Below are 27,438 nucleotides of genomic sequence, written 5' to 3'. Positions count from 1 at the left end.
TTTTGTTGTTGTTTGTGTGGTACCACCCAGGAACCGGAACGTATTGTAAACATTGGATTCCCCATCTGACATAAGTGATTTATCAACTATTATGTGTAGTACTAGCTGACATTTATGCATATCAAAAAATCATTTCTGTATTTACCTTATAATTGCCACCTTTAAATTCTGAACTATATCTGCCTATGACAATGAAAACACTGGTCAAGGAGAAAGAACTTAAATAAATATCAGTTCTTTGCCCCAAATGTTTATTTTTTAAACTTATTTTAGTAATACATATGGGAAGAGAAAATAGTTAATGTATTGATTTTCTCTGTGATAGATGAAGCCATGTAAAAGTAGGCAACTGGTCAACACAGTTTTATTTCAGTACTTAAAGTTTTAATCACATAAAAAACCAAACATTTCAAAAGTGCAAAATATTAGAAAGCTAATAATGCTGTTTCCATGCAAATAATCTCTTTAACTGAGAAGCAATACTAATTTTGCAGCTAGAAATATGTACAAAATGATGTTTTACTAGAGTTTAAAAGTAGGCTTGGTGAAGAGATTGTACATGATACAAATGAAGCAGTGCAAATAATGTAAGACTAAAGTATTTCAATCAAGCTTATTACCTTGTGTAATACAGCCATAATACCATAGGTGGATGGATGAGATATAAAGGTCTTTTATAGTTACCTACAGCTTGCCACCCAAAAAAAAGCATTTCTTAATATAGTGGTTTATCTAGCTCTCCAGGATTGTGCCGTCCATCTTTGGTTACAGCGACTCTCACTTGGTTGTCCTTTGGTTTACTCTTTAAAAAAAAGAGTACCTATTCTGCTAATGTGAGGAGTAAACATTTGCAGATAGTAACTTAATAAAAGCCTACCTTTTAATATATAGTGAATGCTAGTTAAAACTCAATAACTCTTACTCAATTTATGTGATAAAGAAAATAAAAGTAGTCCATGTATCTGAAACTTCTTTGTAGCTTATTCAGTATTATAGTCCATAAGCCGATGATGCTGACCAGGTTTGACTTCTACCCCACCTTTGCCTCTATACCTCCAAAATGACAGTATTAACCTTTTTCCTTTTCTGTTCAGAAAAGGATAAAAACCACTACTGTCTTAGGGATGGTATTAGGGAATATTTAATACTAGTGCTTTGGATGTCATGATATATTTACAAAAAAAAAATTATAAAAAACAAAACATGGCTTGCCTTCCTCTGCCACTCAATAAATAAGGGCCTGTGAAAACCTGAGAGGAAACATAAAGGACTATCAAAAAGAAATGAAAATGGCAAATGCTGACTAATGGGGAAGAAAATACCTTAAAAAAATGCAGTGAGTAGATGCTTACAAAAATATTAGTCTATAGTCACACCTGTGTTCTTCAAGATAAATCTCACTTTGCATGTTCCAGACTCAACTTAGAGTGACTGCAGTGGCTGCTCCTCAAACCTATGTGCTCAGCTAACACTGTCTATGCCAAGAGTCTTATTTTTAAATATTTTTTAAGTTTTGGTACCAGGGAGAGAAACCAGAGGCTCTTAACCACTGAGCTACATCCCCAATCCTTTTACTTTTTTATCTTAAATCAGGATCTTGCTAAATTGCTTAGGGCCTCAATAAAGTTGCTAAGGCTGGCCTCAAACTTGTAATCCAGCTGCTTCGGCCTCCTAAGTCACTGAAATTATAGGTGTGTGCCACCACCCCCAACCAAGAGCCTTTTAAATAAGTATTCTGGATTAGGATACTTAAGAACGCAGTGATGTTTACAAAATGTTTTTTAAAAGGACATCACAGTATCACTTTCAACCAAGTAGAAGTGGCAGATGACTTTAAATTCTGTTTCACCACGAAGGCACCACTAAAGATACTATTTATAACCTGAGCAGCCTGAAAATGCTATGTAATTTCAGGTTTGTCAGCTTTCATAACTTTACCCTCAATATAAGAATAGAAAAAAGTATATGTATATAAGAATAGAAGCTGTCATTGTCAAATAACTAAATCAAACCTCATCTAGACTTCCTCAGTTTAAAGTATAGTACAAAAGAGCAAGTCTACAATATATATAACATCTTTGTTTTATAAAGATATACCTAGGGCTGGAGATGTATCTCAGTGGTAGATCTTTCGTCTAGCATGTGCAAGGCCCCAGGTTCAATCCCCAGTATCACAGAAATTAAAATAAAAAAATAAATATGTACCTAGTGTGAACTCAGTTGTCCACTTTAGACTTATAGCAGCTCAACTGGGTTATAAAAACAAAGACAGCATTATAGATTCCTAGCAATAAGTTCATCTATTCAGTTGTTAAGAGAGTAAACAATACTCTTATTAAACAACATTCCAATCTTCCTTCATACAGTTCACACAGGAAGGAAATGCTGGTGGGAAAAAAAAAAAAATTACCCATCACCATATCCACTTAGAATTAGAATTAGACTTCAGGTGCCGAGAACACCAAGAGATGTAGAATCTCCAAAATGCCCTCTATAGCTCAAGAATCTGCTTCTACACTGGAACATTTTCTAAAGACAGCAATAATTCCCCAGAAAAATATCTAGCAAACCCCACACAGACCATAGACCATCTCGTAATAAGGAATCAAGTGTGGCACCTATAAGCTATCATCAAAGAAGTAACTGATGCAAACAACCTCCAGCCATAAAGAAAGAATGGCAAGTATTTATATGTAGCCCACATAAAAAGTAACAGGGTCTTCCCTTTGCTTTTCCACTCACTTCCAAAAAGGAAGATTATCTTCCAAAGACCCCAGTGGTAAGTGGCAGGCAACATGCAGGAAATGATGCAGCTGAGAAGAAAATTGCAGCAACAAACAGGTGGGTTTTCTAGGGAAGGATCCCTCAATGTCCGTCTAGGGGAGAGAGTGGGAGAAGAGGTCATCATGCAGTCACAACCAGAAGGCAACCATAGAGGATGCCAAAGTATAATGTACAGGCTTTCTAGTTTCACAACTAAAACATTACTTTAAATTTCACGATGGGCTATCTGTAATTAAAATGATAACTGTTGCCATGTTGATACTTAGATGATCAGAACTAGCAAGATTCTAAGTTTAAGTAATAAAAGACAGCAGATCTCACTGGTCAAAATCTCAAGCAAAATAGATACACATTAATCCTCTTCTAAGTGGACTACTGTGCATTTTCTCCATGAATTTTACCTGGAGTTCCTCTAAACATGAAAATTAGCCTAGATCTTAGGGACAGGCAACAGAAAGGTATATTTATAAAGACCTTGAGGCTCCACATTTCCTTATAAAATGTTAATATGTAAGCATTATGCTGTATACATGACATTCAAAAACTTACATTAAGCAGTCAGATAGGTCATTTTTACTGTAAGGGCTGATCAAGGAAGATACCCTGGGTTTGGTAGATCTCTTTAAGGACCAGCAATACTGTATCTTCAGATTCCCTGTAAACAGAGAAAAAAATCTATATTGAGAAAAGATAGAATTAACATTTTGTGCTACACTGCCTTACATATATTATTTCATTTAATCCACATAACCATCTTTTTTTCTTATTATTTTTTTAGTTGTTGATAGACATTTATTTATATGCTGTGCTGAGAATTGAATGCAGTGCCTCACACATACTAGGCAAGCACTCTACCACTGAGCCACAACCCAGCTTCCCCACATAAACATCTTTCAAGTTCATTTTTTACTATTGCAAAAAAACAATGAGACTCAGAAGTGGCAGTGGTTTGGAAGATGGTCTAGTATCGTGTTTAGAAATACAAAAAGCTAAGGTATAACTCAGTCAAAAAGCACTTGCCTAGCAGGCACAAAGCTCAGGGCTTAAGCCCCAGACTGCAGAACACATACAAAGCTATTAAATGACCAAGAACTATACCTTTCCACAAAGTTCACTCTTGAGACCATACTGAAGAGCCATCCAGTTTATCACCTTCACTTTATTACTTTTTTTAATTTTGGGGGTAGTAGGGATTGAGCCCAGGGGTGCTGTATCCCTGAGCTATACCCTCCAGTCCCTTTCATTTTTTGATTTTATGGCAGTGTCTTGCTAAGGCAGCCTCCTGAGTCATTGGAGGTATGTCCCACAGTGCCTGGCTTGTCACCCTTACTTTAAAAAAAAAAAAAATTAGAGCAGTATTTTTTATTGGTGCATTATAATCATTCATAATAGTGGGGTTTATTAGCAAATACCCAATTTTAAAACTTTACTCACTTTTTTGAAAATACAATACAATCATATGGTTCAATCATATGCAGGACAGGCAGGTACTGGGGGGAGGCTGCTGGGAGGCAGGCAAAGTAGCAGTCTGAAGCTCTCTTGTTCACAGTGGTTTTGGGAAAAGAGCTCCAGCTGGGGGTGCGTATAGCTCAGAGAGCAGCCAAGGGCTGGGAAGAGCCAACCAGCTCTCCATGGCCAACATAGGCAAGTGACAAGAAGCTGGAATCAAGGCAATTGGCTTAGGTACTGGGAAGCAAGAAAGTGGTTAATCTGAAGCAAGAAGAGTCTTCTGCTTCACCCTGGGTGAGTATGTGGCCTTTGATACATGGGAGCAGCACCTGGAGAAGATACCTGAGAGGAAGCTGTGTTCCAAGGATGACTGAGTAGAGGGAAGATAGGAAGTGGAGGCTCTAAAGAACCCAAGAACCTGTGGAGGTGAGCACCTCGCAGGACATGGATCTGGACCAGTCAAGCGCTGCCATTATTAATTGTTATTTTGACTGTGTATGAATATGTGGTGTTTCCTGGGAAGAAATTCATTATATTCTCAAAGGAATACATAACTCAAAAAATGAAACACAAATACATAAGAATGTTTGACCCTTATATCCTTAAGGCAATTGTTCATGTTATCCTTTTTCGTTTGTTTTCTTTTGTAGTTCTGGGGATTGCAGCCAGGGCCTCATGCATGTTAGGCAAGTGCTCTATCACTGAATATATCCCTACATCTCCAACCTCTTTTTGGGGTTCATATACAGTCAAAATTACAAATAGAATTTTATTGGATTTATATATTATATAAATTAAATATATACATTATTAAATATATAATATATAAAATAAATATATATTATAAAATTTTATTGTATTTATAGACTACCCTCATCCCTCCATAAACCCCATACACAGATCCAATTTAAAAATGCTTACACCAACAAGAGGTAATAAGCTGTATCAGATATTAAAACTGTGCATAAACAGATCAAAAAGAACAGAAAGTTCAGAAATAGTCCCATTTATAAAAATTTAATAAAGTTAGAATCTCAAATCTATTATCAAGACAACTGGAAAGAAAAATGACCTGGGTCTATCCTCACACTACATTGGGATGAATGTGAAGTTAATCAAAGATTTGCATGTAAAAAATGAAAACATTTGAATAAACTGCAATAAGGACTTTTTTTTTTTTTTGGAAAGCAAGGTCTTTCTAAGTTATAACACAAATTCAAGAAGCCAAAAAGCAAAAATTAACAAATCTGACAACAAAAAATTAAAAATTTCTGCTTATCAGAACCAATCTAGAGAGGGCATGGTGGCACACGCCTATAATCCCAACAGCTCAGGAGGCTGAGGCAGGAGAATTTTGTGAGTTCAAAGCCACCTCCCCTTTGCTGAGGCACTAAGGAACTCATTGAGACCCTGTCTCTAAATAAAATAGGGCTAGGGATGTGTCTCAGTGGTTAAAATGCCCCTGAATTCAATCTTTAAGTACCCCCCCAAAAAAAAAAACTTATACACACACACACACACACACACACAATGTCACAAGACAAACTGGGAAAATAGTATTTGCAACTCATATAGCAGACTAATCAATACCAAAAAAATCAACATTTCTATATAAAGGGAGTAAAAGGTACAGACAACTCCTAGAAAAGGAAACTTAAAAGGCCCTTAAATATATGTCAATATGCTCAAAGCCAAGCATGGTGGTACATGATTGTAATCCTAGCAACTCAGGAAGCTAAGGCAGGAGGACCTCAAGGTCAAGGCAAACCTCAACAACATAGTGAGGCCCTAAGCAACTTAGTGAGACCCTGTCTCAAAATTAACAATAAAGGGGCTGGGGTTGTGGCTCAGCAGTAGAGCACTTGCCTCTCACATGTGAGACCCTGGGTTCGATCCTCAGCACCACATAAAAATAAATAAACAAAATAAAGATATTGTGCCCATGTATAACTAAAATAATATTTTTTTAAAAAATTAACAATAAAAAGACTGGGGATATAGCTCAGTGGTAAAGTACACTGGGTTCAATTAGCAGTACCAAAAAAAAAAAAAAAAGCCCTAGATTATTAATGATAAAGGAATAATTTGAAACTCTAGTGTGCATAGTATAAAAAGTGAAAACTATAAAACACTGTTGACAGAAATTAAAGATGACCTAAAAAAATTGAGAGATACAATTTCACAGCTCAGAAGATCCCATATTAAAATGTCAATTCTCTATAGATAAAATGTTATCCAAAGTGACCTATAGACAAAAAGCAATCACAAGGTCCTAACAAATTTCTTAATAGAAATTAACAAGCTGGGGAGGTAGCTCCATAGTTCACACAATGTTTGTCAAGCACACGTGAGGCCCTGGGTTCAATTCCAGCATGGAAAAAAAAAAAAAAAAGAAAACAAGCTGATTCTAAAACATATGGAAATGAAATGAACCTACAATAACCAAATAACTTTCACTTCAAAAAAAAAAAAAAGCTAGAAAACTCATGCTACGTGATTTAAAGACCTATAAAGCCACAGTGATTAAGACTGTACTATTGACATAAAGATAAAGAAATCAATGGCACAGAGTCCAGATGTGTGTGTGTGTATCAAATGACTTACAATGTAGTACCAAGGAAATTCTAAAGTTATTCCAACTAGATAAACTTTTCAACAATGGTGCTAGAACCAAAGACCTACATGAGAAACAATAAACCTGTATCCTTATTTTCCACCATATTCAAAAATTAACTTGATCAAAATGGATCACAGACCTAAACATAAGAGCTGAAACAATACAATAGTAGTACAGAGGAGAAATCTTAATGACTTTAGATTCAGCAGAGATTTCTTAAATATATCCAAAAGGCACAAGTGTCTGTCAATCATTTAGACTTAATCATAATCAAAAACTTCCTTCTCTTTAAAGCACAATGACAGAAAAATAAGCCATATCTTAAAAAAAAAAAATCTGAGCCAGGCACAGTGGCACACATCCATAATCCCAGTGACTAGGGAGGCTGAGGCAAGAGGATCACAAGTTTGAGGCCAGCCTCAGCAACTTAGTGAGGCCCTAAGCAACTTAGCAAGACCCTGTATCAAAACTTAAAAAATAAATATAAAGGGCTGCGGATGTAGCTCACTGGTTAAGTGCTCCTGGGTTAAACCCACAGGACCAAAAAAATTAAATAATTTTTTTTAAAAATATGAAAAGAACTGGTAACTAAAATAAGAACGAACTCTTGCAATTTTAAAAAGCACAAAATTTTTTAAATGGGCAAAAGATCTAAAGAAACATTTCATCAAAGACATATATTTCAAATAAATATATGAAAACACTCCAGAATAGCTAAGAAACTTGATATCATCAAGAGTTGTGTGGGGGCTGGGGCTATGGCTCAGTGCTGGAGCGCTTGCCTAGCACATTTGAGGCACTGGGTTCGATCCTCAGCACCACATAAAAATAAATAAATAAAATAAAGGCAGTCTGTCCATCTACAACTGCAAGACAAATTAAAAAAAAAAAAAAAAAAGAGTTGTTCTGTGGTGGCACACACCTGTAATCCCAGCGGATGGGGAGGCAAAGGCAGGAGAATCACAAATTCAAAGCCACCTCAGCAGCTTAGCAAGGCCCTAAACAACTCAGTGAGACCCTATCTCTAAATATACAAAAAAGGTCTGGGGATATGGCTAAGTGGTTTAGTGCCCCTGGGTTCAACCCCCAGTACCAAAAAAGAAAGGAGTTTTAGAGGATATGGAGCAACTAGAACTCTGATGAGAATATCAACTACCGTAACAATTCAGTTTGAAAGTTTCTTTTGAAAATACTCTTCCATATGACACCTAGCCATTCCACTCCTAGGTATTTACCCAAGAAAATTAAAAAATATGAGATAGGCATGATGATATATGCCTACAATTCTAGTGACTTGAGAGGCTAAGGCAGGGTTTGAGATCAGCCTCAGTGACTTAGACTCTATCTTAAAATAAAAAGGACTAGGGGGGGCTGGGATTGTGGCTCAGCGGTAGAACGCTCGGTAGAGCACCGGCGGGACCTGGGTTCGATCCTCAGCACCACATAAAAATAAAGGCATTGTGTTGTATCCATCTACACCTTAAAAAAATATATATTTAAAAAAAAAAAGGACTAGTGATGTAGCTCAGTGGTAATGCACTACTGGGTTCAATCCCAAGAAAGAAAGAAGGGAAGGAACCAGGAAGAAGGGAAGAAGGAAGGTCAGGAGGAAGGAAATGTCCATACCAAGTTTTTTATATAAATGCTCCTACCAGTTTTTTTTTTAATAGCCAAAAATTGGAAACAACCCAAATGTCCATTAACAGATGAAGAGATAAATTGTGGTCTATCAATATAATGAAACACTACTTAGCAATAAAAAGGAATAAATAAGCTGAATGTGGTCACACCCACCTATAACCCTAGTGATTTGGGAAGCTGAACATAGCAGGAGGATCCCAAATTGAGAGCCAGTTTCTGCAACTTAATGAGACCCTATCTCATTAAGATAAAAAATGAAAAGAATTGGAGATATAGCTCTGTGGCAAAGTGCCCCTAGGTTCAATCTCCAGTACCAAAAAACAAACAACAACAACAACAAAAACTATTTATCTACACATGAATCTCAAAAAAGCTATGCTAACATATATATATATATACATATATATATATATATATAATATATATATTGCATAATTTCAAATAAGTCACATGCAAATTAATCCACATGACAGAGACTAACGGTTCCCTGGAGAATGGGCAAAGAAGGGATTGAAAAGGGCATAAAGAAACCTTTTTTTTTTTTTTTTAACAAGTCCACATACATTCACACCCACATTATGTATGCATTAAATAGACTGATAGAAGAAACTTTAAGAAAAGTATGACAGTTGCACATGAGGGAACTCATTAACAAAGAACAAAATGAAAAAGAACTTTTCATTTTTTGTCTTTCTTTGGATTTCAAATCATATAAATACACTTACTGTCCACTCAGAAATTTTAAAAGCCAGACTAGCAGAAATCATTCTTAAAGAGCATTATTTTAGCCCCATATAAGACTTCTTTTACTAAATTTCATTTTGATTTTATATCATGACTCCTGTCACATTTATCATATAAAAATATATTGATTACATCAGGCAATTATCCTTTATCAGAATTCCACAGAAAAATTCCTTTTAGATGGGCGAGGTGGCTCATGCCTGTAATCCCAGCAGCTCGAGAGGCTAAGGCAAGAGGATGGCAAGTTCAAAGCCAGCCTCAGCAACTTAGTAAGGCCTGTCTTAAAAAAATAAAAATTAAAAGTGGGCTAGGGATGTGGCTCAGTGGTTAAGTGCCCCTGGGTTCAATCCCTGGTACCAAAAAGAAAAGAAAAATTCATTTTAGAAGAATAAAGCTTGCAGGCTGGGGTTGTGGCTCAGTGGTATAGTGCTTGCCTAGCACATGTGAGGCCCTGGGTTCAATTCTCAGCATCACATATAAATAAATAAAATAAAGGTCTATTGACAACTAAAAAATTATTAAAAGAAAAAATTTTTTTAAAAAAACAATAAAGCTTGCATTTTTAAAAACACTTATCCATGACCCATCTTATTTTCCCAGCTTTTTTTTTTTTTTTTTTTTTTTTTTGGCTAGGCAAGTGCTCTACTACTGAGCTACATTCCTAGCCCTTTTTATTTTTTGTGATAAAATTCCATTAAATTCCACAGGCTGGCTTTGAACTTATAGTTGATCTTCCTGCCTCAGCCTCCTGAGTAGCTGAGAATACAAGTGTGTACCATCACACCAAGCGAGCTTTATTTTTTCTTCAGTTTTTTCAGTGATTAAGTTGCATTGCGTTATACTATATGAAGTCAATAAGCAACATTAATTTGTTCTATAATCCACTCAGTAATTAATTACATTTAATAATGATTAATTCTGATCTAGCTACTATAAATATTTCCAAATGGGTTTCTCCAAATACATTCAGCAACCGTACTATATTTGTTCCAATTCATTTTTATGCATCTAAATGGTCAAAAAAGATTTAATTTTAAGACCAAGCTACCTGAATTAATGATTGCTAGCATCATTAATTTCATGGTCTATGGAAACTGCAAAACAATATCACAAAGTGTTTCAATGAGATTTCCTGAAATGATATGACAATGCTATTTTGTAATTGTTTTAAGTGAGAAATCATTCTAATCCCAAATGTACACAGGCCTATCCTCCTTTTTCGACATCTGTCAAATATGTGTGAAACAATTAGACAAACAAAAAACAGAAACAAAAACAACACTCACCAGTAGCACAGATGGCTTTGTAAAGCAAATAAGTATTCATTAAAACTTTCAATAGGTTTCTCCTGTAGCACATAGTCAATGCGTTGGCCTCCATTCAGCTTTCCTACATTGATGGGAGGGACTTCTTCTTTAACTGCTGCAGAGGTCTCATCCGCATTAACATCTGGATATGAAAGAACTATCATAAATACCAAAGAGCTTTCAAACCTCTAGGGTTGTCCTGTTACTTCCTTTCATATAAGCTACTCTCTATTCAGAGAGCAATTTTCCATATTCTTCCTCTCAATCTCCTTAAAAGATTCTCCTCCAGTCACACAAATTTTGCCCAATCCCTTTTCTTTTGCTCATCACATCACATTAATGTACCTTCAACAGTTAAGTAACTTGCCTTAAGTTTATAACTAAATGCAAACAAGGATATTGCTCTTTAGAAAACTGAAAGCTAAGAGTAAAACTGAGTATCCTAACTCATTCCCAGCAATGAAATTGAAACTGACCCACAAATATGAATATTCCTCCAGTAAAAGCAAGGTACCAAAGTAGGCTCATAACATCATTTCCATAGTTTCAAATTGAGGAATGTTTTCAAGCCTAGTTAATAGCTTCTCTGGACATTTTCCCTTATATACAATGTTTTTCCAATTTGTGGCAATTAGTATAACAGAAAAGGTTAGCGGAGATGAAAGCCAATTAGGACTCAATAGTACACAATACAAAACAAAAGAAGGCCCTTGGAAAATAAGAACTCCACATCATGGAGTTTTCCCTTATTTGGCCTGATGCTGATAATCAATGTGTACAGTGTGACTGACCACTGGACTTCTCCAAACTTGATTCAGGTTCTGCTTCAGTTTCTTCTGCAGTTTCTGAAGCTTGTAAGGCAGGATATGGAGCTCTGGTGAAAGATTTCCAAGCCATCCGCAGTGAACCTAGCAAGTTGTTCTTAAGGTCCATACTCATCCTGGTCAAGCCCTCTCTCAATTCTGAAACGTTTATGAATAAAGAATGTTGAATGTTTTAAAAGACTTAGGTTATAACACAACAAAAAAGACTGAATGATGGGGCTGGGGATGTGGCTCAAGTGGTAGCGCGCTCGCCTGGCATGCGTGCGGCCCGGGTTCGATCCTCAGCACCACATACAAAGATGTTGTGTCCGCCGAAAACTAAGAAATAAATATTAAAAAAATTCTAAAAAAAAAAAAAAAAAAAGACTGAATGATGAATGAGGTCCATTTAGTTTGTGCTGGCTGGAGGTCTAGAATTATCAAGTTCTATACACAAACTTACCTAAGTGCATCCGCTTCCTGCCTTTATGATGTGGGATCAGCATTGGTTCAAATTCCATTCCTGGGACCACCATTGGTTCAATCCTATAAGCCACAGGATCAAACTACATAGGAAAAATAATAGCTATACTTATCTGTGCTAAAGACAGTCTGAGAAGCTGTATCCTAGGCAAGTATAAGTTCAAGTGCTTGCCTAGCATGTGTGCAGCCCTATGTTCAATCCCTAGTACCACAAATAAATTTTTAAAAAATTTTTTTTGTAGTTTTAGATGGACAGAATTCCTTTACTTTATTTGTTTATTGTTATGTGGTGTTGAGGATTGAACCCAGTGCCTCACGCATGCTAGGCAAGCACTCTGCCACTGAGCTATAACCCCAGCCCACAAATAAATTTTTTAAAAAATTATAAGTTCACTTAATTTCTTAAAAAGGTACAGTTGTTCTGACCGACCACTTCCAGATTAATACTATTATAATAAATTCTCATTACTACACAATGGTATAGAAAAAAAACAAATCAATACAATACAAAGTCACATGTTCTTCATCAATAAGCCCTCAAGTTCAGGTAAAACCACAATAACTGTAGGATGCTTACAGGATGGTAAATATTGAAGAAACCTTTGCATGTTGGAAATTTATAATTGGGATCAATTCTTTTTAGTCCTCGAACTGTAAGGAACATTCCAATGGGAGATCCAAAGGCAAAGAATATTTCTGGTTTATAGATGAGCCGGGGATATTTTACAGACACCTGGAAAGAGCAAATAGAAGCATCTCTCACTAATAACAAAAATTACATCTGTTCCTACCAAACCAATAGAAGCAGTAAAAAAAAAAAACAATCAAACAGAATTAGCATTGTTACCTGCCCAATGCCAACATCTAGATATTCATCATTTCTAGTATCATCAATACTACTGCAGAATTCAGATTCTTTGGAGATATTCACTGCTGAAGCTGACTGTGTGGTTTGTCTATTAATACCCTAAAGAACAGACAATTGTTAGGTAGAGCTACTATACAGTAAAAATAATTAAATGATTATACAGGTTTCTATTGGCTTGAAAGGATACTTGGGAACGTCTTTAAATGGTAGCCAATAATTCTAGGAAGAAGCCCTCAAAAAAAAAAAAAAAGATAACACCACTAGCAACAGTAGTTGCCTTAATTATAATTTAACATCCCTGTGTGCTCTAAAATGATGGAGGATATAAAGTCCTTTGGACAGCAGCTGAAAATGTATGCACCTGTTATTAGAAAAAACAATAGCAAAGTATTGTGGCAAGAAATGTCAAGGATTGATAAGGAGTTCTATGACCTTCTATGACAAGATGTCATACTGGTACAGAACATAATAAATACTGAACCAAGAATTGGGTCTTAGAAAAAGGAACTGAGCCATCTGCTAAAAATTTGGAAAAGAGTTAACTACTAAACTATGGAAAGAAATACAATGGCCAGAAAAAAACAATGTGGAACTGTTACAACAGGGATAATCTTTAAGAACATTATGTTAAATGAAACAGATCAATCACAAAAGGTCACATATTATATGATTCCTCTTATATGGAATATCTAAAATAAGCAAATCCAGAGAGACAGAAATAGATTAATGGTTGATAGAAGCTGGGACAGAAGGGAATAAGGAGTAACTGTAAATGGGTATGAGCTTTCTTCAAAAGGTGATGGAAATGTTCTGGAATTAGTGTTCATGACTACAAAACTCTTGTGAATATACTAAAAACTACTAAACCACACACTCTAAAATGGTGACGTTTATGATATGTGACATGAATTTTATCTCAATAAAGCTGGTTCTTCAGAAAGCAGGAGTAATCCTGGGGAGGTAAGACTCCCCAGGCTAATAACATTTTTAAGGCTCTGGATAAAGAAAATGTGTTTATTTTCAAAAAGAAGACCCAAAGATCAATTATCAAAAGTGCTTAGCTAAACCAGGCACTTTGGCATGTGCCTGTAATCCCAGGTACTGGTAAAGGCCAAGGCAGGAGGCTCACCAATCAAGACCAGCCTGGGCAATATAGTGAGACCCTGTCCTCAAAAAAAACAAAATCTGCCTAGCTAGCCAGGCATGTGGTGTGCCCCTATTGTCCCAGCTACTCAAGAGGCTTAGATTCGAGGCTCTCCCGAGCCCAGGAGTTTTAGGTCAGCCTGGGCAACATACCTGGACCCCATCTCAAAAAAAAGAAAAGAAAAACTATTTAGCTCCTCAGAGTAAATATCTCATAAAGCTTAAGGATACACCATAGATGTCAAAAGAACTGCTTAGGCCAATGAGCTATGTTGGGCACATACCACTGAATTTTTTCTGGTCCTGAAATAGTTTAGTATCTTCTTTCTTGGTCCTAAGGGAATTCCCATTTCCTGAAGATCTTTGTCTGTACATAAAGCCTAGGCATAGAAAACCAAGTACTTTTTATTTCTAGGCAAAATAAAATCAATTAAATATCCTGTTCCCTGAGAGGGATAAGATCTAGGCACTTCGTTGTTCTTTGCTCTATACTGCTGTGGCTTTTTGTGGTACATCATCATTAATAACTTCAAGAAGGAAAGACTGTTTTATTCATAAAACAACCTAAAGAAGAATAGAAAGTGTCAGTAACTAAAATGTCAATGATAACAAGAGATAACATTTTGCTACTGTTAAAAAACAATAATCTAGAGAAGCTGAATATCTACTGACTTCATGATAGAAAAACCCTCTTGATTTCCATGCTCAATTAGATGTCTCATTTCTGAGGATTATACTCCTACTAATGGACACAAGAAGTGAAAAAATATAGCCAACACAGAAGCATAACACAAAACAGAATCAATACCTCAACTTAACTGCCACTCATCTTATTAGGAAGGGCTTCCTTTGCCCTCTCAAGACTTAGTTAACTCATCTTATTATACATTCTGATATTACTGTGTACTTTTCCTTATTAGTTCCTACCATAATTGGAATTAATTATATGTGTCATTATTTAATGTGTCTTCCTAACTACATACATGATGAGGTCAGGAACCATATCGGTCTTATTACCATTCTACCTCTAGTACTTGGTATAGTATACTCATCATAGTAAACATTTACTAAATATCTATTAAGTAAATGAATGTCTATCACAAACTAGAAAAAAGCACAACCAAAGTGGGAAAAACAGAAACATAGAAAAGCAAATAGTAACACAGATCATGAAAGTGTAAAAGAAAGTAATAGTTGCAAAAGTTAACGTTCAGTTAGAGGTTCATTCTTGCCCTCCTGTTTTCTCCAAGTTGTGCCAATGTTTGCTCCATTGCTAAATGAATATCAATGTGGCTCAACTGAAATTTGAACTTCTGTAGAGCAAAGACCACTTTATATGATAAAAAATAAACAATGCTAAAGAACATTTTAAAAAATATTTTTTAGTTGTACATGGACACAATACCTGTATTTTGTTTATTTTTATGAGGTGCTGGGATTGAACTCAATGCCTCACGCATGCTCAGCAAGCACTCTACCACTGAGCCACAATCCCAGCCCATAAAACATTTTTAATGATGCCGAAGTATTTATGACTAAAAGTATTTATGACTAAAAAGCAAGGGCAGACTCTTAGTAAATGTGATGATAAAAATACTGAAAATGGTTTGGCATAAAGTTTTTTTTTTTTTTAAAGAATTTTTTAATATTTATTTTTCAGTTTTTTTGGCGGACACAACATCTTTGTTTGTATGTGGTGCTGAGGATCGAACCCGGGCCACATGCATGCCAGGCGAGCACACTACCACTTAAGCCACATCCCCAGCCCCGGCATAAAGTTTTAAAAGGTTATTTTTACCAGAGCTTCCTTATCTACTTTCTCCTTTTCAAAGACATTACAGAATTCAGAGAGTTGAAGTTTCTTCAAATCTTCTTCTAGTGTTGGTGCATCTCCTTGATCCACAGCAATATTTACTGAACCCTAAAAATTAAATCATAAAGCTTATATTATCAAAATTCATTGTTTCCTTAAACAATATTTTGTGATTCGAAATATTAAATTCCCATAGTAATGTATATTAACTTTAAATAGTTACTTATGCAAATATAAATGAAAACTAACCTCCAAGTTTTTGCAACTTCAGTAGAAAATACGTTTTTAAATGAATGAGGGAATGAACAATTAACAAGTATTTACTGAGCTCTTATTAGGGAAACAGAGCTTAAGAAATAACACAGTCTAAGACAAGGCACTTGTCCTGGAAGAAGAACTCATGGTCCTCTAGGAGGAATTGGACACTTAGATAAAAGGAAAAAATACAAGATAGTATATATGAAGTACCAAATCAATGATATCAATAATACATGTTCATAGGAATTCATTTAATTAAAATATATGTTTAAACATAAGTACCCCCATCGCTTTCAAACAGAATTTCTATAAATCATATCAATTTGCATCTAATTCATTCTTCATTTTCTTTCATCCAAACTCCAATTAGCTCAATGATCCTATAATTCTATAAATAGATCAGTAGTGATTATTTATAAAAGACACCTATGATTATTTTAGAGTTCGGTAATTATTTGTAGATGCATATTACTATCTTGCTTCTATAACCCAAAAATGAAAGATAATTACCAGCCTGTTAAAATTAATGTAAATTTCAACATCATGTTATGATACTAAACTCAATTAAAAGCAAAAAATAAATTTAAAAATATAAAATGCTTTAATATTTTATACTACATTAAGAACCTAACTGAACATCTAAATTACCTTTTCACTGTCAATATCCCCCAAAGAATCTTTCTGATTTGTTAGGATATCAAACAATATAAGCGAACCTATAAGTAAAATAGAAGAAAGAAGGGACAATTTCTAAGCATTAGCACTAAATGGCTATCTTTTATACAAATTTTAAAAAGGCATGATCCAATTAATTATACATGTAAGCAAATCTACAAAGCAAGGGAATGTTTCCAAATTACCACCACCACCCTTTCAACCCTTCCAAATTCTTCATCATAGACCACTTTCAGACCTCTGAATTTGATAATGATAAAAGACACTGCATCATAAAAACAAGTATTCTCAAACTGTCATATTCCTCCCTGGTTACAAAGAATTCATTTGTTACCTAAACTATGACCAGCAATGGACACGCCCCCTTTGAAATCAGGGTTCCTCTGCAGAAAAAGTGTGTATATTCGGTTCATTTCAGAAGCTACTGTGTCCACAATAGTCTGACAGTAGGTGGGGCTATTGTAGAAGAAGACATCCAGAATTGTGTCATTGGTGAAATGCCTGAGGCGGTTAATGCTGGGCAGGGTTATTCGCTGTAGATCTCTGAAAAAAATAAAGTATATTTTATATTACATAGCCACTTCTAAGTAATTATCTAGCTTAGTCTTCAAAATTAGACTCAAGCATTTAATGGTACAACAAACAACTACCAATTTTTTACTGTCAATTTTTTTTTGTTGTTGTTGTTGTTTTTGTTTTGTTACTGGGGATTGAACCCAAGGGCACTTAACCAATGAGCTACATCCCCAGCCTTTTTATTTTTTGAGACAGGGTCTCACTAAGTTGCTTAGAGTCTTGCTGAATTGCTGAGGCTGGCTTTGAACTTGAGATCTCCCTGCCTCAGTCTCGGGAGACACCAGGATTACAAGCAAGTGCTGCCACACCCCGCAAAACTACCACCAATTTTATAGGAAAAGCAGAGGAAGGAGAAATATGCTTAATGAAGCCAATAACAGATAACCAGCAAAATTCATAGTGTAAGAAACCCTAAAAGTTTCTTCAAAATATAAATAGCAAGAAAATAATGGATAGAGGTAATCAAGAGATTAAGAGAGACTTAAACTTATCATCTAATTACAATATATGGGGCTGGGGATGTGGCTCAAGTGTTAGTGCGCTTGCCTGGCATGCGTGCGGCCCGGGTTTGATCCTCAGCACCACATACAAAGATGTTTTGTCTGCCGAAAACTAAAAAATAAATATTAAAAAATAAAAATAAAAATAATTACAATATATGGGCCTTATTTGGGTATCAGTTTAAAATACATGTGGGTGCATATTTACGTGTGTGTGTACATATAGAAATTATATGCATTAGACAACTGGAAATTCGAACATTGATTAGATATTTGATGATATTAAAACTACTTTTAGGGGTAAAATTGGTGTTATGCTTAAATTTTTTTAAAGTCCTTTAAAATGTACAAACTGAAATTTTTTTTAAATATTTTTTTAAGTTGTTGATGGACCTTTATTTTATGTATTTGTATGTGGTGCTGAGAATCAAACCCAGTGCCTCACACATGCTAGGCAAGCGTGCTACCACTGAGCCACAATCCCAGCCCAAACTGAAATATTTAGTGATGAAATGATAGGACATCTAAGATTTTATTCAAAAATAATATGGTGGGCTAGAGTTGTGGCTCAGTGGTAAAGCGATTGCCTAGCACATGTGAAGCCCTGTGTTCGATCCTCAGCACCATATATAAATAAAATAAAGTTATTATGTTCACCTACAACTAAAAAAAAAAAAAAAACAATAATAATATGTTGGAGAGAGGCAAGAAGACAGAGCAGAAGCAGCCAAGAATTTAAGCTTGTTGGGGCTAGGTAATTGGTATATGAAGATTCATAATAGACACTATTTTTGTACATAAATTCTCTTTAATAAAAAGCTTATTAAAAATATATGAGAGGGGCTGGGGTTGTGGCTCAGTGGTAGAGAGCTTGCCTAGCATGTTCAGGGCCCCAGGTTTGATCCTCAGCACCACATAAATAAATAAATAAATAGGTAGGTAGATAGATAGATAGATGTATTGTGTCCACTACAACTAAAAAACAAATATTGGGGGAAAAAAAAGAAAAGATATAAGACTTTTCCTAGAATTCTCAGGATTAAGTTTTCTTTCCCCCCAAGTTAGGATTTATAGAACCCAAGGCCTCACCCCCCCTGCTAAATGCTCTACTACTAAGCTATATCACCAGTTTGCCAGCATTGGTTTTTAACCCCTGAATGACAAAAGAAACAGTGCCCTCCCTCAATGAAGAATTTTTAAAAACAGAAAAAGGAAAGAATACCAGATGCCAAAGGCAAACAAAATTTATATTTAGCAAAGGAAGACTAAAGCTAACATAGTCTAAATCAAATTTCAGTTAAAGCTTTTTCAAAATTCTCTGACAGACTCCTCAAATAATGAACAAGGCTATGTGCCCTTTATAACTTCCTAATGCTAGGTCAAATGTTAAAGAATATGGACTTCATAACTAGTAAGAGCAACATCACGGTGGAGTACGTGGAACATGGAACATATTCGAATCATAGAGTATTAAAAGAACCCAGGCACAGAATCAGAAAAGCCATTTCTAAAACCAGTGTGAAAACAATGCTATTTCCTTTACCTTAGTAAAGCCCCTTCTAGTTTTATTCTAGAGCTATATTATGAACATACTTCTTTCTGGAGAGCACTCAGCCAAAGATCCTCAGTATAAGGCAACCTTCTCTGTTACCACCATAAAATTTACAATCAAAACTAAAGGTCTTAAGCTTTAAAAAAGCTATCACTAAGGGTTGGTTAGGGTTGTGGCCCAGCAATAGAACTTTCACCAAGCACGTGTGAGGCCCTGGATTCAATCCTCAGCACCACATAAAAATAAGTAAAATAAAGGTCCAAATACAACTAAAAACTATTTAAAAAAGAAATACAACTAAAAACTATTTAAAAAAGAAAAAAGCTATTACTTAAAAACACTTTACTAATTATACCTCAAATTATAAATGCTAATAATTTAATTTAGGGAGAGTTCTTCCCTTTTCCCCAAATTTGGACCACTATTCAAATATCACCACAAAAGTAGCAACAAAATTTTGTACATCTTGGGGAATAGTTGGCTTTTGACATGTGAAAACTGAAATGCTAATAAATGATAGAAAGAAAGTAACATTTGGCTTTAATGCTTTAAAAAAAATGAAGCTTTTAAGAGTAAATCAGACATGTTGGCTCACACCAGTAGTCTCAGCAGTTTGGGAGGCTGAGGCATGAAGTTTGCAAGTTCAAAGCCAACCTCAGCAACTTAGCAAGTCACTAAGCAACTTGGCAAGACCCTGTCTCAAAATGAAAAGTTAAAAGGGTTGGGGATGTGGCTCAGTGGTTAAGCACCCCTGGGTTAAATCCCCAGTACCAAAAAAAAAAAAAAAAAAAAAAAAAAAAANCTACATTTGCTTAGAATATAAAAATACTAAAGTAATACTCAGGAAAATTAAGAGTGTATATAAAAATATTACCTTTATATAAAACTTGCTTTTACCATACAAAATATTTCATCAAAAGAAAAACTAACTTCAAAACTTCTTTGTCATTGGAACTATTAAAAAATATTTCAATATTTTTTAAAAATCACATTGACTGTATGTCAACCAATTTTACAGTCAGGTTCCCATCCTAACTTTTCTGGTTCTTTTTTTCCCATGCACTTTTTTTTTTCTTTTTCTTTTTTTAAAAATGTTAACAAACTTTATTTTATTCATCTATGAGGAGCTCAGAACTGAACCCAGTGCCTCACACATGCTAGGCAAGCACTCTACTACTGAGCCACAACCCCAGCCCTCCCCCAGGTTTATTGAGGGATAGGAAAAGGGAAAAGGGGACACTTTCAAGGGAGAGTGTAAGTCTTCCCAGGGAGAAGAAGGACCTCTTTTTGGTTCTTACCAATACCTTAGATTTTAAAAATATGTAAAATGAATTTTGAATAGCATTGATTTTAAGAACCATTAGCCAATAGAATAAAACTGGAACAGACTCTGGCTACTACCAAGTTTTAGAGGATATTGCCTTTTAAAATCAAGTTATATTAATGACTTAAATCTTCCAACTATAATATCAAGAGGTTTAACAAAATATGAATTAAAAAATGAGTAGGGCTTGTTATTCTTTTAAACTTCATCATTTTTATGGCTCCCTTAAAATTTGCAATGGTTAGAAATAGGAGCAATACACCATAATTTTTTTTTTTTTTTTAACAGGGATTAAGAGTTTGTTCACTCAAGAACTGCTAGTTAAGAGTATAAACTATTAGCCTCAGGAATTTATTAGCACTTTAGGTCTAGGCTAGGAAGCTTTACTGTCTTGTTGCCTGTCTTTAGCTCTCTAAATCTTATTATGTAGCTAAGACAACAGACCAAAGCTTTCTCTCAGCTGACAGTAGCAGTTCCTTTAATTAGGATCTAACCGTACATGCTTTGCAAACCTACCACACTGTACAATGCTTCGAAAGCGGAGATCACAAGCTGGTCCAATCCCATGGACTACAAAAACCAAGTGATCTATTTGTAAAGGTTCCCCTATAAATAAAATTAAAAAGAAAAAAATTATTCTATATAATTATGTATTCTAAATCAAATATCCACAGTGAACAAGTTAAAATAATAATTTAAAATATACAAAATAGCCTTATATTTTAACCACTTACTAAAAGTATGCAGATTTTACTTTGTTTCTCTTTTTATCTCGAAGTCTGTGAAAAATGTTTCTAGGTTTTTACGATGCTTTAAGTGCAAACTTAGAGAAAACTGAAAAACTAGTATAGAAATTCCCATGAATTTTTACAGATTCAACTTTTTAAATAATTGCTACATTTTTTATTATTCTTTTTATGCAAGTGTGCACACACATATTTTTCTGAACCATTTGGGAGCAAGTTGCATATGTCATCATGTATACTTAATTAAAGCTTTAATATGTGTGTTTCCTAAGACTATCCTCTTGCATAACCACAGTACAGTTACCAAATTCAGGCAATTTAGCATTGATAGAATACTTATACCTAATCAATTTTTATCAATTGTACCAATGTTTGATCTCGTTTTGTTTGCTTGTAATACTAAGGATTGAACCCAGGGCCTCATGTGTGCTCTGTAAGCACTTACATCCCCAGCCCTCTTTTTATTTTTTGGTACTAGGGATCGAACCCAGGGGTGCTTAACCACTGAGCCACATCCCCAGCTCAGTGGATGAGACAGGGTCTAGTTTAGTTGCTGAGGGCTTCACTAAGTTGCTGAGGCTGGCTTTGAACTCATGATTCTCCTGCCTCAAATCGCTGGGATTACAGGCATGCACCACTGTGTCCGGCTCCTGTATTATATCTTTAAAGCCTGAAATTTTAAACTCAGCTGGGCACCCTGGCAAATGCCTATAATCCCAGCTAATCAGGAGGCTGAGCAAGGAGGATCGCCAAGTTCAGCCTGAGCAATTTAGCAAGATCATGTATCAAAAAATAAAAAGGGGCTAGGGCTACAGCCCAGGGGTAGAGTGGCCCTGGGTTCCATTCCCAGTATCAGACGATAGGAAAAAGAAAAATAAATTTAAACTCATCTTTTAAAAATTATAGTCAATCTAAGAAACAAATCCTTTCTTCTGCAATATAAACTTTTTTTTGGTGGCACTGGGGACTGAACCAGGAGAGTTCTACCTCTGAGATCCATCACCAACCCTTGTTTTTTTAATTTTTATTTTGAGATAGGGTCTCAATGAGTTGCCCAGGCAAGCCTAGAACTTGTGATCATCCTGCCTTGGGCTCCCAAGTATCTGCAATCACAGGCGTGCACCACCACACCCAGCTATAAAAGGTATTTTATAATCCAGTTAAGTATAGTTAAACCAATCATAACAAAAGTGACACTAGAGAACAAAAGATAATCATTAAGTTCTTTCTAAAAAAACAAAAGGTTTTCCTTAGCTGAAAATCTTTAAGGAACCGGCCATGGTGGTACATGCCTATAATTCCAGCAGCTGGGGAGTCCGAGGCAGGACAATCACAAGTTCAAAGCCACCGTCAGCAACTTAGAAAGGCCCTAAGCAACTTAATGAGACCCTGTCTCAAAATAAAAAATAAAAAGGGATGGGGATGGGCTTGTGACTCAGTGGTAGAGTGCTTGCCTAGCATGTGTGAGGCACTGGGTTCGATTCTCAGCACTGCATATAAATAAATAAAGTAAAGGTCCTTGGACAACAAAAAGAAAAAAAATTTTCAAAAAAAAAAGAGGCTGGGAATGTGGTTCAGTGATTAAGCACCCCTGGGTTTAATCCCCTGTACCCACCCCCTCAAAAAAAACTTCAAGATAGGAATAGCCAGTAATAAATTTCTAGTTTAGCAGGTGAAATAACCAGTTCACCTATATTTAATGCTACCAAATTATATCCATTGCACATATGTCCTCAGCAACTTTAAGTTTTATATCTCTTAGCATATGAAGAGATGCTAACCTTATCTCAGAATAAGCCCATATGATTAAAGATCATTTTAAGCCTTGACATAATCCAAATCCATAGAAAAAAGGTCACACTTTAAAAAATAAATATATAAGAAAAAAATTATTAACAAATATTACCACAATGAATGTCAACAGAGATGTTTTCAACTCCTCTTTTCACTGTTCTTGGTCGACCCTGTTCAGTGGGTGTTGAACCCCACTCATCAGACCCTGCAATTGGCTGGTAATGTACCATGAGCTTAAACAGAAAAAGATCACAGCAGTATAGTCTTCATTATAGACATCTCTATATTATACTGAAGAGTAGTAACCTATCTTTAAATACATATAGTCAAATCTCCACTGGGGTTTTGATATGCAACTTCTACAACTTGAAATAAAAATCCTCAAAATATATGGACTAAAATATACACATGAAAGATATGCTCACATAGTGTGTCAGTGATTTTCTTAATCCGTACTGACATAATTTTGCTTAAGAAAACTCTTTTGTATAAGCTGAGAGGGGTAAATAACAGTAATGGCTCTAAGTTTCATAATGATAAGTTCAATATAAAATCTGCCAAAGGTTATCCTATGTAGAGTCCATAAAAAAAAGAAGCCAATTAAGTTTTCCTTAGTAATGTAATTAATCCTTAATCTCAACATCAGAGAAATGCTTTAATTCACTTTACCTTTGGATTGTGTAATATAATAATTTCTCTGTTTGGAGATTCCAGTTTCTTTTTCCATTCATCCAGAGTTACAGCAAGCCTGTATGTTTCCTTAAAAGAACACATTAATTCATTAGACTTCTCTAATAGCTTTTTTATTAAAACTAATTACAAGAATACTACACGATTAACTGGTTTCAATAAGAAGAGCATTCTCCAATTTATCAAATTTAGTTTAAGATTGTTTTAAAATTAGAATAGTATAGGACAAAGAAAAAAAATCATTCCTGTCACCTAGACTACACAATCACTATTCACCATTTTATATACTTCTATCAGCAACAGCAATGTTCTACTCCAGTTTAAAGAAAACAAATATCAATTTTCAGAGAAAGAAAAAGAAATAAATCCTGCAGTCATAGCTGAAATATTATAAATGATTACCTTTAGGGAACTTTTTTACATTTTAATTGGGGAATACTAAAGTCTCCATGTTATTTTAAATTCTGAAGTTAAAACTACTTTATCCTGAAACTAACTTGTGAAAATAAATGCTATGAAATATGATGCAGAACCAAACATTCTCTGGAAATTTCACAAAGTAAGTTACAAGAGGAAGAAAAGATTATTAAATGAGAAAAGAAAAAAATGAAGAAAATGGTAAGTAAAAAAGGCTAAAAGCAAACCTCTAAAACTTGGCTGAAGCTTTCTGAGTAGGGAACATATTTATTGTCTTTGTCTCCCTTGTAAAACCAAGTACATCGTCTCACTTCTGATGCAAGTTCATCCCAGTACACAGCATATCTCATCCTCTCCCCCAAATGAACATCATATCTGCCCCCATCAGTGGAGACAACTCTCCCATTACAATCTTTTCCTATTAAAAGTCAGAAAACAAAAAGAATTTGAAAGGGGAAAAGAAATACATGTTTCACAATATATTTCCCAAAATATAATTACAAGTTATATTCTAATATTATGAAACACATGGAATAGTTTCTACTTGGCTAAACATTAAAAAGAAAGAAAGAGGGGCTGGGGATGTGGCTCAGTGGTAGAGTGCTCGCCTAGTATGGGTGAGGCACTGGGTTCAATCCCCAGCACCACATAAAAATAAATGAATAAAAATAAAGGCATTATGTCCACCTATAACTAAAAAAAATTAAAAGAAAGAAAAGAAATTTAATACACATCTTTTTCCTAGTTTTAATGAAACATGAAAAAAATACTAGGCAGTTTTGCTTTTGTTTCTAAGGAAAGATAATAATACCTCTTTAAAAAGGAGTTTAGGGGTTCAGGGTGTAGCTCAGTGGTAGAGTGATTGCCTAACATGTGTGAGGCCCTGGATTCAATCTCGAGTACCCAAAACCAAAAAGCATCTTTTTTCCGAATTTTTGGTTTAAGGAACTAAAAATGCAACTTAATGTCAATCATGATGACATAGTGTAACTAGCACCATTCCTGTATCATAAAATAAGAAAAAAACAACACATTAGAAAGTTCATTCTTCTGAAATTCTTCTACCCTACCTTGATTAACCAAAACTGAAACACAAGTTAGAATATAAAAATATTACTGGGGGCTGAGGTTGTGACTCAGTGGTAGAGCATTTGTCTCACATGTGTGAAGCACTGGGTTCAATTCTCAGCACTACATATAAATAAATTAATAAAATAAAAGTCAATCAACAACTAAAAAAAATATTTTAAAAAATATATTACTAGGCCAGGTGTGGTAGCACAAGCCTGTAATCTCAGCAGCTCAGGAGGCTGAGACAGGAGGATCATGAGTTCAAGACAGCCTCAGCAATGCGGAGGCATTAAGCAATTAACTCAGTGAGATCCTGAGTCTAAATAAAATATGGCTGAGGATGTAGTCTAAAGAGTTCAATCCCCAGTTTAAAAAAAAAAAAAATTACTGGATAACTATGCATAAATTATAATAGGAATTGTTTTCAAGATACAGAGCAAGTTTTTTAATATTATAAATTATTAGCTGGGCACTAATATGGAACTCTGATATAAAATTCTACTTAACTGGGGTTGGAGGTATAGCTCAGTGATAAAGCACTTGTTTAATTAACGGGAAAAAGCTAAAATGTACTTTTAATAGTGCTTTATAAAAGTTATTACATTATAGTTAGAGATGAATCTATATTACAAGCCATCATTATCATCCTACCAGAGCCATATGCTTCTTCCAGTTGTTGTGAATCTTCAGAGTTGAAAGGAATCCATGTCTCCTTGGAATCTATTATTTTACAATAAAACCAATGTGGAGAAACTGGTTCATACAAACTGCCAGCATCCATGTCTATTAGCTCAAAGGAACTACATGAGTTTGGTGATGGGGAAGGATCTGACTGAGACAAATGCTCCTGGTGTGATTCCACTGATGACATTTCGCCCTCTAAAAGACAAGATAAAAACTATCAGGAAATCATTTTTCCTCTATTACCAATGTAATTGCTAAAGCTGTGCACATGCATACACACACACACACACACAGGTCACTTTAAGAAGTCACTTCTGGGGGTGAGGACAAATAACCTAAAGAGGCTACCTAATTTAGAATAAAAATAACAAAGGGAAAACTCTTTAAATGTTTCTATTACATCAGCTATTTTGCACTGAGCTCCCAATGCTCTCTTAACTGCATGGCTTACAAGTTATAAAATAAACCCTAAAACACAAGAAAAAAATGGTCAAAACTGATTGCAACAAAATATCTTACCCCAATTTCCAGTTTAAACCTAGTGCCAAAGGCAGCAACCATTTCTAATAACACCCAGGTTTTAGGCTCTGGGCCATTATCACTACGCATTTACTTTACTGGAATCTTAAAATACAGAAAATAAAACAATTCACTTAAGAATCAATCATTGTGATTAATCCTCGAAGCGCGCTTACTTAATTAGGGGCTGTGACACAAACTCAAACACAAACCTTGCCAGGGGTCACTATGTGCACGCGCACACCCACTCACAGCTTACAAGTCGCAGGTGAAAAGTAACAGTGGGACCTCAAAAGCCTCCCCTCAATCTGACCGATGTGTTTCTCTCTCTCTCTCTCTCTCTCTCTCTCTCTCACACACACACACACACACACACACACACACACACACAAAATGAGGCAAAGACTGCAGACATCAAAAGTATGCTCCTGCGTGAGAAAGCAGCTCAGCACGGGGCATAGCGGAATGGCAAACACCTGGCCTGAGTGAAGGCCCTCCGGGCTTTCGGCCCCACTGCCCTTTTTCCTAGCACAAACTTACCTCAGCCACCTCGTCCGGTCCCTTCTTCCCCGGACCCAGGCCTTCTGTCGCCCAGTTTCAAGGCTTCAGAATTCGGGGTCCTAATTTCTGCCTCCTTCCTCCAGCCTGGCAGACAAAAACACCCACCCGCGGACACGAGAATTTTCCAGTTCCCTAGGGCGCAGTCAATACGCTGGGCCCCGGCCACTTCCCGGGAGCCGAGGCTACCCCTCCCCATCCGGCAGGTCCTCCCAGTCGCCGGATCCTAGCCTGAAGCCACGCGTCCTCCTCCGCCCCCGGTTTCGCCATTCCGCAGGGTCTCCAGCCCACCTCCCAGCCGCCGGCCCCCAAACGCGGAGGCGGACTCACCTGGCAGTTCCACCGCCTCTCACGCTTTGCTGCCTTCGCTGAGGGGGACACGACATGTCCCCGCAGCGGCCTTTCCCTGGAGCCCGGGCGAG

The 27,438-nt window shown here is 35.8% G+C and overlaps 1 protein-coding gene across 1 annotated transcript in view; it reads right to left on the bottom strand.

The window, feature by feature from the left end:
• Window positions 1–347: 347 nt before the first annotated feature.
• Ddhd2 (DDHD domain containing 2) overlaps window positions 348–27,438 on the bottom strand; it is a 27,270-nt gene continuing 179 nt past the window's right edge. The window contains exons 1-18 of the mRNA XM_015501224.2: window positions 27,347–27,438; window positions 26,999–27,103; window positions 25,907–26,134; window positions 24,412–24,602; window positions 23,747–23,836; window positions 23,190–23,310; window positions 21,054–21,143; window positions 16,920–17,126; window positions 16,559–16,626; window positions 15,638–15,760; window positions 14,124–14,219; window positions 12,676–12,795; window positions 12,406–12,561; window positions 11,809–11,911; window positions 11,334–11,504; window positions 10,522–10,684; window positions 3,334–3,439; window positions 348–2,876 (exon numbers count right to left, since the gene is read on the bottom strand). The exon at window positions 27,347–27,438 is cut by the window's right edge and continues 179 nt beyond it. Of these exons, the coding sequence (XP_015356710.1) occupies window positions 3,358–3,439; window positions 10,522–10,684; window positions 11,334–11,504; window positions 11,809–11,911; window positions 12,406–12,561; window positions 12,676–12,795; window positions 14,124–14,219; window positions 15,638–15,760; window positions 16,559–16,626; window positions 16,920–17,126; window positions 21,054–21,143; window positions 23,190–23,310; window positions 23,747–23,836; window positions 24,412–24,602; window positions 25,907–26,126 (2,001 nt within the window). The 5' untranslated portion in view covers window positions 26,127–26,134; window positions 26,999–27,103; window positions 27,347–27,438 and the 3' untranslated portion in view covers window positions 348–2,876; window positions 3,334–3,357. The remainder of the gene's footprint in view (window positions 2,877–3,333; window positions 3,440–10,521; window positions 10,685–11,333; window positions 11,505–11,808; window positions 11,912–12,405; window positions 12,562–12,675; window positions 12,796–14,123; window positions 14,220–15,637; window positions 15,761–16,558; window positions 16,627–16,919; window positions 17,127–21,053; window positions 21,144–23,189; window positions 23,311–23,746; window positions 23,837–24,411; window positions 24,603–25,906; window positions 26,135–26,998; window positions 27,104–27,346) is intronic.

This window comes from Marmota marmota, unplaced genomic scaffold (genome assembly GCF_001458135.2).
Source record: "Marmota marmota marmota unplaced genomic scaffold, marMar, whole genome shotgun sequence".
Taxonomy (NCBI): domain Eukaryota; kingdom Metazoa; phylum Chordata; class Mammalia; order Rodentia; family Sciuridae; genus Marmota; species Marmota marmota.
This window is presented reverse-complemented; position numbering and strand designations above follow the sequence as displayed.